Here is a 15,864-nt window from a genome sequence, read left to right on the forward strand (position 1 = left end):
TACTGATGTCTTCTGGCCACCCAGGTTGAACTTCCCCTAGTTCTGCCCACAGTTAGAAATCACCTCCAAGTATCACTTCCTTGTCAGTCCTTGCAATTCTCTCATCTTTGTCTTTTATTTGATTGGGACATCACACATCACTTATAGGTACTCTGATTCCAGCTATTTTCACAAAATGGATTATAATGCTCTTACCAGGATGGGGCTGGTGGATTTCAACTCTTGATGTTATGGAAAGAGCCCTGTGCTGGTTGTCAGGGCTCTGGGTCTGGTTCCAGCTCCTTCACTAGTATATGCTGAGAGACCTTGGACAGAATAATTGACTTCTCAGCCTCGGCTGGGCGCAATGGCTCACGCCTGTAATCTTAGCCCTATGGGAGGCTGAGGCGGGAGGATCACTTGAAGCCGGGAATTCGAGACCAACCTGAGCAAGAGCAAGGCCCGTCTCTATTAAAAATAGAAAAATTAGCTGGGTGTGGTGGTGTGCACCTGTAGTCCCAGGTACTCCGGAGGCTGAGGCAGGAGGATAGCTTGAGCCCAGGAGTTTGAGGTTGCTGTGAGCTAACCGCACTCTAGCTTAGGGTGACAGAGCAAGACTCTGTCTAGAAAAAACACAGCCTCAGTTTCCTCATCTGCCAAGTGAGGGGGCTGGGCCAAATGGTTCTTTTGGTTGGACTATTGCTCACATCCCATGAAGTTACACCCACTCCATGAAGTAACACCCAAAATGGGGCGCTAGGAGTGTGTACAGGCTTTTACTCTCCCTCCTTGGAGGGCTGTGAGCTCATGGGCACCCTGGGAGAAAGGCAGGGATGGGCGCTACTTTCTTTGGTGCCGTGTTTCCTCAACACTTATTCTAACACTAATGAGACTCTCCATTTCTCTATTCTTCTTTCTTTCAGAACTCTCGGACGAATTTTACAGACTCATCGGATGCAGAGTGGCTGAGAGACTGAGGGTCAGCGCTCCCTAAGATGGAGAAGACCAATGGTAGGCAGCTGCTTTGTAGTCCTGGCTGAAAGTAAGCAAGGGGGCTGGGAAGAGACTGTTACCATAAATCCTGGCAGGAGCCATTCCCCAGGCAGGCAGTCCTGGGAGGCCCACACCAGGTATTGCAGGTATGACCTAGAGAAGGTGGCAGAGAATGAGAATGAAGCCTTGCCTTGTCGTGAAATACGAATTTGTTCTTCATCCCTATTTCCTAGCGTACAGCCCCTAAAAGCCTCGGAATCTCTTAAGTGATGTGTCTTTTCATACGCTAATGAGATGACTGGTGGCTAAGCCGGCAGCGCCTAGGAAGCTTCCGGATGGGGCTGGTCACAGGAAAGACCAACACAGGATTGAGGGGTGCGTCTTTTCATCCTCACCTCCCAGCCTCTGGGGAGGAGAGAGCGGCTGAAGGTTAAGTTGATCACCAATGGCCAATGATGTAATCAACCATTCCTATGCAATGAAGCCTCCATAAAAACCCAAAAGGACAGAGTTTGGATGAGCTTCTTGATAGCCGAACACGTAGAGGTTCCTGCAAGTTGGTGTGCCCGGAGAGGGCATGGAAGCTGGGCACCCCTTCTCCCATACCTTGCCTTTTCTATCTCTTTATCTAGCGTTCACTGGTATCCCTTATAATATCCTTTATAATGAACCAGTAAACAGAGGTAAAGATTTCCCTGAGTTCTGTGAGCTGCTCTAGCAAATTAATTAAACCCGAGGAGGGGGTTGTGGAAACCTGGATTTATAGCACAAGGAGAACAACCTGGGGCTTGTGATTGGCATCAGAAGTGGGCAACATTCTTGGGGACTGAGCCCTGTGGGATCTGAGGCTATCTCCAGGTAGACAGTGTTGGAATTGAACTGGAGGACACCCAGCTGGTGTCTGCTGCAGAACTGATTGTTTGCTTGGTGTGTGGAGAAAAACCTACACACAATCGGTCACGGAAGTTTTCTGTGTTGATTGTTGAGTGAGAATATAGGAGAAACTGAGTTGGTTCATTCCTATATATTCTCACGCCTTCCAAAATATTGGACTTGTGCAATTTTCAGAGTGCCTTCTCATCTCATCCAAGCACCAAGAAGGGAGCAGGTGCTCTCACTCATCATCCTCACTCTACAGATGAAGCACAATATGGTGAAAGAGTTCCCATTCATACCTAGTGACCCTACCAGTCATTTAATGTCTCTGAGCCTCAGTCCCCTTATGCATAAGTTAGCTTTGCTGTGTAACAAATAAATAAAAAAATTTAGTGACTTAAAGACATTATTTCTCAAAAGAATCGGTAGGTTGGTAGGGCCATTATTCTGGTGTGGGTGGGCTCAGCTTATCTTTTCTGGGCTCATTTACATGTCTGTGATCTTCTGGGTGACTCGGCTGGGGCTAGATGGTTTAGAATGGCCACACATATGTCTGGGGCATCAGTAATGACTTGGCCATGTGTCTGTCATCATCAAGGAAGCTAGCTGGGGCTCGTTCATATGGTGGCAGAAGGGTTGCAAAAGACACACCCCCGTGTGCAAGCAATGTTCAAATCTCTGCATATGTCACATGGCTGTCAACCCACTGGCCAAAGCAGGTCACAAGGCCAACCCCAGGATCAGTGTGGTAGAGGAGTACCCCAAGGGTGGGGTATTATTGCAGCTGTTTTTGCAATCTACCACATCTCCTCTATAAATGGGTATTAATACTAGTTCTCGGGATTGGTAAAGAACTAAATTAGATAATGTATGTAAAGTCGTTGAGTAATAGCTATCTAGCACAATGAGTGTCTCAACGAATGTTTCCCTCTTCCCCTCCCCAGGAGACCTGCTTAAGGTCATAGTCTAGACCCCAATCTCCTGACTTCTAATGAAATGTTTTTTCCAGATTGCCTGGAAACAGGAGAGCCTATAATCCCCCTTGAATCACGTGTCCCTTCACTGGCACAGGATTTAAGGACCAGACATCAGCTCCAGCCCTGCCTCTTCCTTTCCTCCAAATGCAGTTAGCTTATATTTCAAGAGTCTGCCTTTCTCCCCAGAGAGCTGCCTTTTCAGTGCATCTCTGGCAGTGGTGCCACAGAGCACCCGATAATTCCCTTAATGCCCCAGGGCCCTGTCATCCTGCCTGCCTGTTCCTCCCTGCTCAGTACCCTGCTCGTGGCCCTGGCCGCCACGTGATTGCCCACAGCTAGCTCAAGAAGGGTACCCTCCCCAGGTACACCCACACTTGTCTGACAGAACAAGGACAGAAGAGGGAAAGGCTTCCTTCCCTGTCTTGGCCTTTTGAAAAGGTTCATTTCCTTCCCCTTCTTTCCAGCTTTATTTTTAGCCATTTTCTCTCTGGTTTCTGTTTTTCCCATTTCCTTCAGAAACTGAGCATAGGCTTTTGAACTTCTCTTTCTCACTTTAAATGCCTCTAATTGGTTCACTCACCTGCTGTACCTCACTTTGTCGCCCCAGATAATTACTTTGGCACGCCCTTCTTTCCCTTCTTTCTCTGTCCGTGTGTAACTCTCAAGCTTACGACTGGGCTTGCAGGGCCTCTGCAAGGTCTGCTGATCTATTGTGCTTTCAAGCAAGACTCCATAGGGAATTCCAGGAAGCTCTGAGCCTCCTGTATCTTACTTTTTTCTTCTCCCCTGACTCATTTTCCCAATTTCTCCCGAATGATTTTCTTGGACTCTCATTCCTCTTGAGGCTGTAGTCCTAACAAAGAGGGACAGGACACATCCTCGGCGAATCTTCCCCTGCCCCATTCAGAAGTAGCCATCCCTGCCTTCAGAATCCTTTTTTGGGTACCTGCTCTGTGCCCTGTTCTCTACTGCATGCATGCTGATAGCCACAAGAACTCTGTAAGTGAGGTGTGATTATTTCCATTTTGCAAATGGAGAAATTGAGGCACAAGGGAGTGAAATAATTTGCCCAGAGTCACACAGGAGATGACAGCCAGGACTCAAATCCAGCCAGTTTGGCCCGGTGTTGGTTTATCTGATCTGAACTTCATTTTGAGCAGAGCCAGTCCTCCTAATTAATTCTTGGCCTGGCCCAATGCCTGGAATTCTGAGCTCCTGCCTACCTGTCACCAGGTAGAATTAATAGGAGCAGAGCTTCATGTGAGGGTAGGTCTCACAGCATATCAGCTCAGGCTCCCTCATCGAAGTCCAGCATGCCTCTTGCACTGGAAGAAAGAGATGAAATGCAGAGTGGGGGCGGCAGGCAGGGTGACCTGATGGATCTGTGTGTTAGTAAGAGAGAAAGAGAGAGAGAGAGACCCCACAGTGCTAGCTTGGGAAAGCACCTTTTAAACCTGTCGTCCCTCATAGCTGCTCAATCTCACTTCCCTTCCTCTCCCTTGTGGAAGATTTTGCCTTTGAATCTGCTGTTTCTTACTTGATGCTATTATTGTATTTGTGCTCTGGACCTGCTCCCAGGGACCCCTGGGCAAATCAGTACATTTCTACTGAATTCAGACACTAAGCAGATAAAAAATGCAGCCTCTCTTTTAGGAGTTCTCTGTCTTCTGGGTCATAAATCTGCTCTCTGCTTAACTTTGGACAAGTATCTCTTTTCTGATTTGGCCTGTCCTTATAATCCAGGAGGCTGCTGAGTGGACCAATAGGTCTAAGAGTATAGCCAGGTACAACTTTGAAAACTAACAGAAAGCAATAAAAGATATTGCTCTCATTTACTGAAACTGCCAATGTGCTTCTTTGGCTGGGGGAAGCAAGTTGGTAAAAAAAAAATCATGTAGGTGAGTGGGAACTTGTTTGGAGTTTCTTTGGGTGCTAGAGGAACATTTACTCCTTATCCACCTGAAGTCCAGGTATCTGCCGCAGAAGCCCTGAAACCCAAAGGAGACCATCCTGTGGATCAGCACTGAGCTGGTTCTGTTCCCTCCTGTGGTTGCAGCATAATTGCCCACAGGCCCTGTGGCTTTACTTGGCATCGATGGCTTGCAGCCTCCGTGGTGTCCGTGTTCGTGAGTTCAGACTTCATGTGTCCAGTTGGTGTCGTTTCGTTCTTTGGAGGAGCTGTACTTCTCTAAGCACAGAGGGCCACAAGGCAAGCATGTGGCATCGGCCAGGGGAAGGAGAGATCAGGCCAGTGGGAAGAGCTCAGCCCCAATCTGTCATCGCCCTTAGGGAAATGCCATCATTTGCACTTTCCAGATCCCCAAGTGTGGCCCCTTGACCAAATCCTTTAGTTGAAGGATTTGTTCTGTAAAATTTGGATTCGGTCAAAAGGCCACAGGTGGCCCCAAGGCCGCAGGTTCCACACCCCTTTCTCTTTCCCTCCCTTCCCTCCAGCTTCTCCTTGACCAGGTCAGCCGCCTCCCAGCTGGCCTGTGGGCTTGTGGTTTGCTCTTCTTCTCACCCTCTGCAAGATGCTCTTTTTGAAATCACATTCAACCAAGTCACTCCCTTACTTAAGACCCTTCAATGACTCCCCTGACCTAGAGAGTAAAGTCAAAGCTTGTTAGGGTGCACACACGTTGCTCCCCAATCTGGCTTTTGCTGGCCTTTCCAATTTTATCTTTCTCTTCCGTTCACCCTTCTCTACCACACTTTTTAAGTTCTGGCCATATTGACTGCATTGCAGAACTCTGAAATACTGTGTGACTTCATACCTTCATGCCTCCGCACATTCTCTGACAGGTGTCTAGCATGTTTGTGGTGGCTTTTGTGCATAGCAAACCACCCCGAAACTCAGTGGCTTAACACAATAATTTATTATTAACACAGGCTCAGCTGAGTGGTTCTTACTTGGGGACACTCCTATAGTTGAAGTCACATCATGGGTGAGAGCTTTTCTACTCATGCCTGGCGCCAGCGCTAGGATGGCTGGAATAGCTGGGGGCTAGATGGGCATCTCTCTCCCTCTCTCCACGTGACCTCTCTCTGGGGCTATCTGGGCTTCCTCACAGCATGGCAGCCTCAGGGAAGTTGAACTTCTTACATGGCACTGAGTGTATATTCTAAGAGACCCTGGTGGAAGCTACAAGGCTTTTTATGACTTAGCCTTAGAAATCTCAGCATCACTTCTGCCACATTCTTTTGGTCAAAGCAGCCACAGGCCAGCCCAGATTCAAAGACCTAGAGAAATAGATTCTCCCTCTCAATGTAGGATTAGCTTGCTTGTCTAAAGGGGGTAGGAATTGATGGTGGTCATCTTAGAGATAAACCATTACAGTATCTTTCATTCTCTTGTTCTGCTGGCAGTTTCATACTTACTCATTTAACATCCAGTCGTATGTCACTCTTGTGGAGTCATCCCTCTCCTGCCAAGGCAAAATTAGCCTCCACGTCCAAGAAAATAATTCCGGAAAAAGAAGTCAGGAAAGAAGACTGTACCTTGAACGGGTTTCCTTATCATACTGCACTGTATTTGTTTGTGTCCCTCCTACTTGACCATAAATTCTTTGAAGGCAGGGGCTGAACCTAATTCATCTTTGTGTTCTTAGGATCTAGTTTAGCAACAGACACATAGGTGCTGAAAAAATAGTGGTTGAGATAAGTGAATTGAATTACAGCTATTTTGTAATTTCGCGCCCAGAGCCTACTACCCTGAGAGCCAAGCAATCAGTCAGTCACAGACAATTTGTAGAGACCAGGCAGTGAGTCACATGAATTAATTTCTATTAGGGGACTTCAGTTCTCTTTACTTGGGGCTTCCACAAAGATAACTATTAATACAATATTGAGCATGTATTGAATGCTTACCATGTGCTAGGCATTGTTCTAAGCACTTTAGCTTTAGTATAAATTAGTCCTTACAGTAATCTTATCTCACCTATTATTATTCCCACTTTGCAGATGATGAGACACTAGGGAGACTAAGTAATTTCCCTTAAATTCACAGAGCAGAGAAATAGAACAGGCTCCAGAACCTGAATCCTTTTTTTTTTTTTTTTAAGACAGAGTCTCAACTCTCTTGCCTGGGGCGAGTGCCGTGGCGTCAGCCTAGCTCACAGCAACCTCAAACTCCTGGGCTCAAGCAATCCTACTGTCTCAGCCTCCCAAGTAGCTGGGACCACAGGCACGCACCACCATGCCCGGCTAATTTTTTCTACATATATTTTTAGCTGTCCAATTAATTTCTTTCCATTTTTTGGTAGAGACGGGGTCTCGCTCTTGCTCAGGCTGGTCTCGAACTCCTGAGCTCAGAACGATCTGCCCGCCTCAGCCTCCCAGAGTGCTAGGATTACAGGCATGAGCCACCGCGCCCGGCCCAGAACCTGAATTCTTAACCTCTATACTCTCCATGAATGTTCTCTCCTGAGCTCAGAATTTTCAGAGCCTGTTTAGCAGAATGTCACAGAAGTAGAAAGGGGTGTCCCATTAGGAACATCGAAGGAACAAAGATTAACTTGGAGAAGAGGTTACTTGGAGACAAGCCCCTGTGGATTCAAACAGTCGAAGGACTGACTTGTTCTCAGTGTCCTCTGTTGGAATCAATAGGTGGGCTCTGCAAAAGATCAATGGTGCCGTGGTGTAATGGAGAACTTTCTCATCATGATGTTTCCCCATAGTTTGGGTGTCCTGAAAAGGCGGGCCCCACACCTCTGGGAGCATATATGCCAATGTCCCTTTTGACATTAATTGGCCCTTTTCCTTCAACACCCTTTTTCCAGTCTGTGATAAATGTGGTGTTTCCTTTTTGTTTTGTTTTGTTTTGTTTTTTCTTTTTTTTTCATGGAGTTCCTGGCCAAAGGAGGTATTTTCTTACTTGGCATGGGTTTTTGAGGGTGAAATTGGTGTTCGGTAAGCACTAAGCAGTTTTCAGGTGGAAGGAGCGTAGGCTGTGTGTGGTTACTTGCTGTGGTTCTCTCTGATCTTGGTGTACCTGAGGCTCAGGCACCCGAGCAAGCTTAAATAATGCAGATGGCGTAACTCATTGATACCTCCGGCTTAAACAAGATTTACTACTTATTTGAGTAATGCAAGTTACTTTCTTTTTTTTTGCAAGTTTCTTTTTTAATAGTGACATACACATGTGTATCTCATCCTTTAAAACCTTCCGTATCTATCTGTTTCTTACTTGATGCTATTATTATATTTGTGCTCTGGACCTGCTCCCAGGGACCCCTGGGAAAATCAGTGCATTTCTACCGAATTGAGGCACTAAGCAGATAAAAAATGCAGCCTCTCTTTTAGGAGTTCTCTGTCTTCTGGGTCATAAATCTGCTCTCTGCTTAACTTCAGCCAATTAGTACCCTGATTTGGCAAATTTCTGGCTACTTCAGTTCAGCAATTATGTGACTCGACCCCCCCAAAAAACAGCATGAGACAATTTTGTTTTGCAGGTCTGCAGGCAGATTCCACAGTAGTCACTCAGATTGACATATTGCAAATTGGAAACCATTCCCTCTACCTCTTTCCTTGCAGACACTGGCTAAGTACACATTGATTTAATAAGATGATTTCCCAGGACAGCCAAAAAGACTGAGCATCGCAGCCATAATTTAGAGGCTCGAACACTTAGGATAAGTCTCATGTGACAGTGTTAAGTCAAAATCACAGACATTAGGCCTCATGGCCCTGTAATTCTTAATTAACTCTGTGCTTTTTTTTTTTTTTAACTTGTCTTATGTCTCCCAGCCAAAGACCAGTCTTCTCAGGGGGATGAAGAGAAAGACCCTCCAAAGAGCCACCCTTACTCTGTGGAGACCCCATATGGCTTTCATTTAGACCTGGACTTCCTCAAGTATGTGGATGACATCGAGAAGGGAAACACCATCAAAAGGATTCCTATCCACAGAAGGGCCAAGCAGGCCAAGTTTAGCACTTTGCCCCGAAACTTCAGCCTTCCCAACAGCGGGGCTCGCCCCCAGGCCGCTCTGCTCCACCAAAACTGGTCCCCAGGGGTGCCAAGGAAAGTGTCGCTTGTGGCACAGGAGCAAACCCAGTCACTGCTGCCTGGTACTGCCCCCCAGGCGGCAGCCAGCGGGAGCGAGCTGAGCTACCATCGGAGGGCCGTGTTGGCAGAGGCCACCAGACAGCTGGAGGCTGCTGCTCCAGAGGACGCTGAGCTCGGCTCCGGAAGCGGACGGCCCCAGCTTCTGCGAGCGTCCAGCATGCCAGCCACGCTGCAGCAAAGCAGGGCCTCCGAGGAGCCGAGCCTGAGCTCAGGTGCCCCCGCGCCTCCCACCTTCCCTCCACTTCGCGGCGAAGGCAGCGTCTGCGATGGCGCCTTCGGCCCCGCAGAAGGATTCGCAGGTTTTCACAGCTCCAGCCCACGAGCGTCCCCGCAGCCGAAAGCGCGAGAACTGGGAGAGCCGGTGCCGGGAACTCTGGAGCTGGTCCGGGAGGGAGCCGAGCCTCCGGAGGGTGGCGTGACGGCTCCCAACCACCTCTGCCTCCCAGCTCCTCCTTCCTCGTTCCCGAATGCACTTGTAGGCCTGGAGGATGCGGAAGACGAGCGCGAAGCCAGAGCAGCAGAGGTGGTGGTCTCCCCGGGCTCCCCCACGCCTAGCCCCCCGCCCCTGCCATCGCCCATCCCCGAGAGCGAGCTGCCCCTGGAAGAAATCGAGCTCAACATCAGCGAGATCCCTCCCCCGCCGCCCGTGGAGGTGGACGTGAGAAGCGTCGGCGTCAGGGTCACCGAGGAGAGCCTGGGCCTGGCGGGGGCGGGTGCAGGCGGCGTCTCCAGCCTGAAGCAGCAGGTCTCTGCCCTCGAGGGCGAGTTGTCTGGAAGAACCGAGGAACTGGCGCAGGTCAGGGCTGCCCTCCAGCAACAGGAAGAGGAAGTGAAGGCCAGGGAGCAGAGGATTCAAGAGCTGGAGCGCGCTGTAGCCCAACTGGAAGAAAAGCTTAGCCAAGAGACCGCCAAAGATGCTCAGGGCCAGGCTGACGCCACGGTCAACACTGACCCTCTCCATGGACTCTTGACCAGGGAGTCATGTGACAAGAGCATTGAGGTCAACCTTCTGGGCATCACAGAATCTGAAAGCTGGGGGGCCCAAGGAGGGGAGAATGGTCTCCTATGGGGGCAAGACAGTCACAAACAAGGGGATCAGAGCCCAGCAGAACACGTGCTACCACCCCAGCTGTCACTGCTGCAGGGACCAGAGAAGGTCCTCTCCTCGTCTTTACATAGCTGCCTCTCCACCGAGCTCAGGATTGAAGAAGCAGGCACAGAGCAGGAGGAGGAAGGCCCTCAGGGAGGAGCCGAGGGCCTGGCCAGGGGAGCAGGAGGCTTTGCGTGGAGCAGTGACAGAAAGACTCCCCCAGCAGGGAGGCAGGAGCCCAGTTCAGAGCTCCCAGGGAAGGAGCACCCGGAAAGGCCACCAAGCTCACCAACAGATGCCACCCTTGGGCAATATGTGAAGAAGATCCAGGAGCTCCTGCAGGAACAGTGGAGCTGCCTGGAGCATGGGTACCCGGAGCTGGCCAGCGCCATCAGGCAGCCAGCCTCCAAGCTGAGCAGCATCCAGAGCCAGCTGCTGAGCTCCCTCAACCTGCTGCTGTCTGCCTACTCGGCCCAGGCCCCCCAGCACAAGGAGCCCCCGGCCCCCTCCTCCTCTCCACCGAAGGGTAAATACTGGGGCCTGAGACAGGGAACCATGTCTCCTCTACACCATGAGTCAGAGGGAAAAAGGTTCTCAATTGCATGAGTATGATTTTTAGAAAGATTTTAGCATCCTCAGGAACTCTGGGAAATAAAAACTGATGTGTGTTAACAGTGGAGGCTCAGTACCTCTACGTTTGTCCCTGCTGTAAGGTTGGGTCTGACTGCCGGGCCACCGCATACAGCTGTACAGAAAGCACAGGGCACAGAGATGCCAGCCAGGAGGGGCACAAAAGAGTAGAAATCCAGCCCACGCTCCCTTTTGCCAAGTCATGTGCTCAAGCAGCGCATCCACCCAGGGGGGCCTACTCTCATTTGCATTGTGCAAAGGCAGCATCTGGGGCCCAGAATGGCCCTGCGCGTGGGCTCCAAACCTCGGCCTCCCTCCACTGTTTCCTGGGCCCTTGCATTCCTGTGTTCCTCTGTGGTTCTCGCACAGTAGAGGTTTTCTCTAGCCTGGTTTTGGAGGAACATTATATTGAGATCTGGACAGTTCCCTGAATATTTGCTCTCTGTGTGTGCGCATGCGTGTGTGCACGTGTGCACAAAAAATGGGGGGTTGGGGATGGAGTGATGCTCACATGTGGAAATCAGCCCTTTGGCTGTTACTTCCTCTTGTAACAGATCCAACCCTCTTTGCTGTGGGGTAAAGTGGAACCATATTTTGCTTTGCTCCACGGGCAGCCTGTGAGGAGGCTGCTTCCTGCCGGGGATCACAAGTTGGCTGCCCTCTCATTATCCCGGTGTTAGTTCTCGTCTTTCCCGCTGGACAGTGCTTCCACTACCATCGAGCCCAGCACAAGGAGATTTGTGCCCTTGCTCATGGTCTGCCCTGAGCACTGTGTCGTCACCACCTCCACATCACAGGTGTCGACGTGCACTTGCGAGCCAGGAGGGACGCTGAGGTGCCCTCGAGCAGGGGTGGGTGCTGGACGATGGGTCCGGAGACCCAAGTTCTGCCATTCACTGAACAAGTCTGAGCCTCAGATTTCCCAGCCGTCAGGGACAACAGTGGCACCCACACCACGTGGTTCTTCTGAGAGTGCTGTGATAGCTCTACTCTCTCATCCACACCTAGAGGAGCATTAACAGGGACGGTTCTGCCAACATCGACCAGAAAGCCGGGTCCTCCCAGAGGCCCCCCAAAACATTTGATCTACATGATCTAGTTCCCTGTCCCTACCTCCCCACATGCCTGCAACCTATATCCCTCCCAAAGCAAGATCCTGGTTTTGCTGCATTCCCACGTGTCCCCAAGGTTCATTCTAACCTGTGATGTTGTGTCTGCCTAGAGATCTCCCCGTCGACCAGCCTTAAATCCATAATGAAAAAGAAAGACTATGGCTTCCGTGCAGGAGGTAATGGGACCAAAAAGAACCTTCAGTTTGTTGGGGTTAACGGTGGGTAAGCATCGCTTGTGAAGCTCAGACCGCCCTCCCTGCTACCTCTCCTGCTGTTGTCCCTAGCACTCTCTTTTCCTAGGGGGAGGCATCTGGTTTTCATTCTTCTTCAAGGGAATTAATCTCAGTGGCTCTTTGAAACTCCTTCTTGGGTTTGCATATGTTTGGCTTCCTGCCAACTGTGGTGATCTGCTTTTAATATGTCTTGGTTTTGGCCTCACCCAGGGCCAGGACTCCAGGTGGCTTCTGGGAGTTTGGAGGGTACACAGCCCCTTTGAGGAAGGCGTTTAACCTGAATCACAACACTGAAACTAGTAAAAACTCTGTTAATTTGTTGAACTTCAAATTTCATCCATTTAATTTTTTCTTTAACTTCCTGTAAACCAAACCCAAGTGTCTGGGATAAAGAAAACAACCAGTCTATTGACTTAGAACACGAACCAAGCCTTATATATTCTAGAGAATTGAGTGTTGGATTTAGAATATTTTCTAAATCAATCATTCAACAAACATTTATTAAATGCCAGCAATGTGCTAGGTGGTGGGGATAAAGTCAAACAAATCATGGTCCCCACCTTTAGCTCACAGATAAGATAAAGAGGAAATGCTGGCTGGGTGAGGTGGCTCATGCCTGTAATCCTAGTACTCTGGGAGACTGAAGTGGGAGGATCGCTTAAGGTCAGGAGTTCGAGACCAGCCTGAGCAAGAGCAAGACTCTGTCTCTGCAAAAAAACAGAAAACTTAGCTGGGCATTGTGGTGCAGGCTCATAGTCCCAGCTACTCAGGAGGCTGAGACAGGAGGATCGCTTGAGCCCAGGAGTCTGAGGTTGCAGTGAGCTATGATCCCGCCACAGGTGACAGAGCGAGACTCTGTCTCAAAAAAAAAAAAAAAAAAAAGAGGAAATGCTGATGTGTTAAGTTACATTAGACAAGGACACGTAGGATGCTGTGAAAGCCCAAAGGAAGGGACCCCAGCCCAGCCCTTGGTGGGTCCTGAAGGCTGCCCAGGGGTCAGAATCCCTGCTAATTCACACCAAGGGAAGACACTAGAGGCAAAAGGGTGACGTCATTGTTGCAGCTTCTGTGCAGGAAACGTCAGAAATGATGAAATGGGATGTCTTACAGTTGTCGTTCCCACTTCCTCTAACGTCTTGCGCTTTCACTAGTTCATAGATAGAGGAGAATCAACCTCATCTCAACACTTAATGTAGGTCATACCTCTCCCCAGCTTAAATGCCCCCGACAATCGCCACTCAAACCTGGGAGGGCCAGATCGTGGCTCTGGCTGCCTCAGCTCCTGCAGCTGTCGCACGTCCACCCTCCACCGTGCTGAGCCCAGGCCCATCTCAGGGCCCTGGCCTTTGCTGTCACCTGCTGAAAGTGCTCCTCTAGTGGGCAGTCTTCAGTATGTGCTCCTCTAGTGCAGTGGGTCCCAACCTCAGCTGCACATTAGAAACACCCAGGGAGCTTAAAAAAATCCCGATGCCTGGGTCCTTTCCCTGAAGACTCTGGTTTGATTAATCTGGGTGTACTCCACGTATTCAGATTTGTAAACACCTCCAAGTGATTCTAATGTCCACCAAGGTTAGAAACTTCTGCTCTCATTAAAGTAACCCCTTCTCCCATCCCTCTGTACCATAGCCCTTTTTTATTTTATTTGTTGTTCTTATCACTGTCTGACTATAATATTTGTTTACGTGTTTATTTTCTGCCTCGCTCTCCTATATTCTCCCACTAGGGCAGGCAGCTTTGGCATAGAATTTAAAACAGTGTCTGGCACATAGCAGGTGCTCAATAAATTCCTGTCGAATGAGTGAATAAACTTTCAGGCAGAGTTTTTATGGAAGCAATTCTAAGATGAACACTGTTTGGTAAATGTTATACATCTCCCACTCTCTTAATCACCGAAGCGAAAGGTTGTTCCATGCACAATAGAGGAAGAAATATCTGGGATTAAGCAAAACAGAATATGAGCATAGCAGGGAGCAGGCTGGATTTGCAAACCCACAGAGGCCGTCCTTCTGAGAAGGGGCCTTAGGGATGCCATGGAGGCCATGGCCACTAGTCCCTGTGGCTGTGTCCACTGTCCCCAGAACCCAAAATCTTCATCTCACCTCCAGCATCCTCCAGCATCGGGGGGCTCCTGTTGCACACCAGCAGGGAATCAATAAATCTTCCAGGGATTTCCTCCACGGCCTCTGATCTGCCAACTCAATAGAGCCACTTATAATGGAGCATAAGGGTCCCTGCGGGGAGGGAGGCCGTGAGTCAGGTGGCCTGTACCCCCCCTTTAGCTGCTCCAAGCAATAGCTCAGACAGACTGCGGCCGAGTACGGCAGATGCTGTGTTGGGGTATCCCACGCAGCCCTGCTGGGAGAAGGTTTGCATGAGTCATCCTTTGCCGGGTGCAAGCTGGGCTGGAGCAAGCGGACTAAAAAGGGAGGTCTCGCTCTCTCCCAGAGACGGGAAGGTTTGTTAGGAAATTCAGAGAACTCAGAGTGGAGTTGGGGCATGTCTGCCTGGATTGGGGCCCCTCTCCGGGCCTAACATTAGGATTCCAGAAGCAAATGCTTTCGGGAGACACTGCATTGCCCGAAAGTATCACCCGAATGCATCAGCCAATCAGGGGTCAGGGCTGCTTGTGTATTAGCTGGCAAGAGCACAGGTAATTATCTTTTTCCCCAAATGGCCTCCAACTTCAGAGCCAAAGCCCTTTACCATGTCTTTCTGATACTAAGATTCCTGGGAGCCCTGTAGGTGTAGAAAATGGAGGAGGAGATTAGCAAGTGTTACCTGAGGCCCACCCAGCTCTCGTTGGTGTTGACACGGGCACTGGGCAGGAAGGACAGGACAAGTGACCTTTGTCTCCCTCCCCAGCTATGAGACCACCTCGAGTGAGGAGACCAGCGGTGAGGACAGCTCCCCAGAAGACTTGTCTGACAGCGAAGCTGAGAAGAAATGTGATGGCCCAGAACACAGGTGGACCAAGGATGCCCACCCCAGCTACGAGGCCGGGCAGGGTGTCCCCGAGGGCACGCATCATGCAGGCCAGGAAAGTGGGCCTGGGGAAGAAGTCCCCCACTCCAAGGCTGAGAGGTGAGTCAGATGGGTATGGGTGGGGGCAGCTGGTCCTCTGGAAAAGGACACAGGTCCATCCTTTCATTCGATTTTGTGTTAATCTGTTCATTCGTTACCCATCCGCTGTGCACTGGTTGAACTAATCAGAGTGGCTCTTGCCTTTGTGGAATATACTGTCACGGCCAGATCTCTTCGTCTAACGCCACATATACCTGGCACTGAAAATGGGAAGGACTTTACAAGTGTTATCTTATATAATCCTTTTCACAATCCTTCCAGGTAAAGATTATTATAATCCCTGCTTTGCAGATGTGGAAATAGAGGCTTAGAGGAGTGAAGGGACGCAGCTCGCAGAACGGGGATTCCAGCCTTCTCTCTCTGATTCTTACCCACGAGCTTTTCTGCCTCTCCCGTTGGCCATGGTGACATAACCCTGTCTTTTAAAATGATGGAGGTCATGCCATGTGACGAGAACAGTACTGCCTTTGGAGTCAGACACACCTGGATTCAAATCTTGCCTCTGCCACGGTGTTACTTTAGGCAAGGTCTTAAGGCTGTGGTCGCCTCAGTTTCCCTCATCTGTGAAATGTGGATTATAGCAACCTGAGCTTTGGTCTGGGCACTGTATGAGAAAAAGCAAGTAAAATGCTTAGCACAGTGCCTGCCACATAGTAGGCTCTTGACAAATGGTGGGGATAAGACTAGTCGGTGCCATTATCGTCATTGTCACCATCCCCAGCCTGGGTGCCGGAGGATGATGAACAGTGAACGGGAGCTGGCGGTCACACAGGTGCGCGGCGCTGCTCCAACACAGCAGCGCCATAGGACATGACGAGTGAGTGGGCCA

General features: G+C 49.8%; 1 protein-coding gene across 1 annotated transcript in view; it reads left to right on the top strand.

The window, feature by feature from the left end:
- The first annotated feature begins 974 nt into the window (after nucleotides 1–974).
- The window catches only part of KANK4 (KN motif and ankyrin repeat domains 4), a 32,451-nt gene continuing 17,561 nt past the window's right edge, over nucleotides 975–15,864 (top strand). Inside the window, exons 1-4 of the mRNA XM_012639330.1 lie at nucleotides 975–990; nucleotides 8,571–10,505; nucleotides 11,832–11,943; nucleotides 14,817–15,035. Coding sequence (XP_012494784.1) covers nucleotides 975–990; nucleotides 8,571–10,505; nucleotides 11,832–11,943; nucleotides 14,817–15,035 — 2,282 coding nt within the window. The remainder of the gene's footprint in view (nucleotides 991–8,570; nucleotides 10,506–11,831; nucleotides 11,944–14,816; nucleotides 15,036–15,864) is intronic.

This window comes from Propithecus coquereli, unplaced genomic scaffold, assembly GCF_000956105.1.
Source record: "Propithecus coquereli isolate 6110/MARCELLA unplaced genomic scaffold, Pcoq_1.0 Scaffold14, whole genome shotgun sequence".
NCBI classification, from domain to species: Eukaryota; Metazoa; Chordata; class Mammalia; order Primates; family Indriidae; genus Propithecus; species Propithecus coquereli.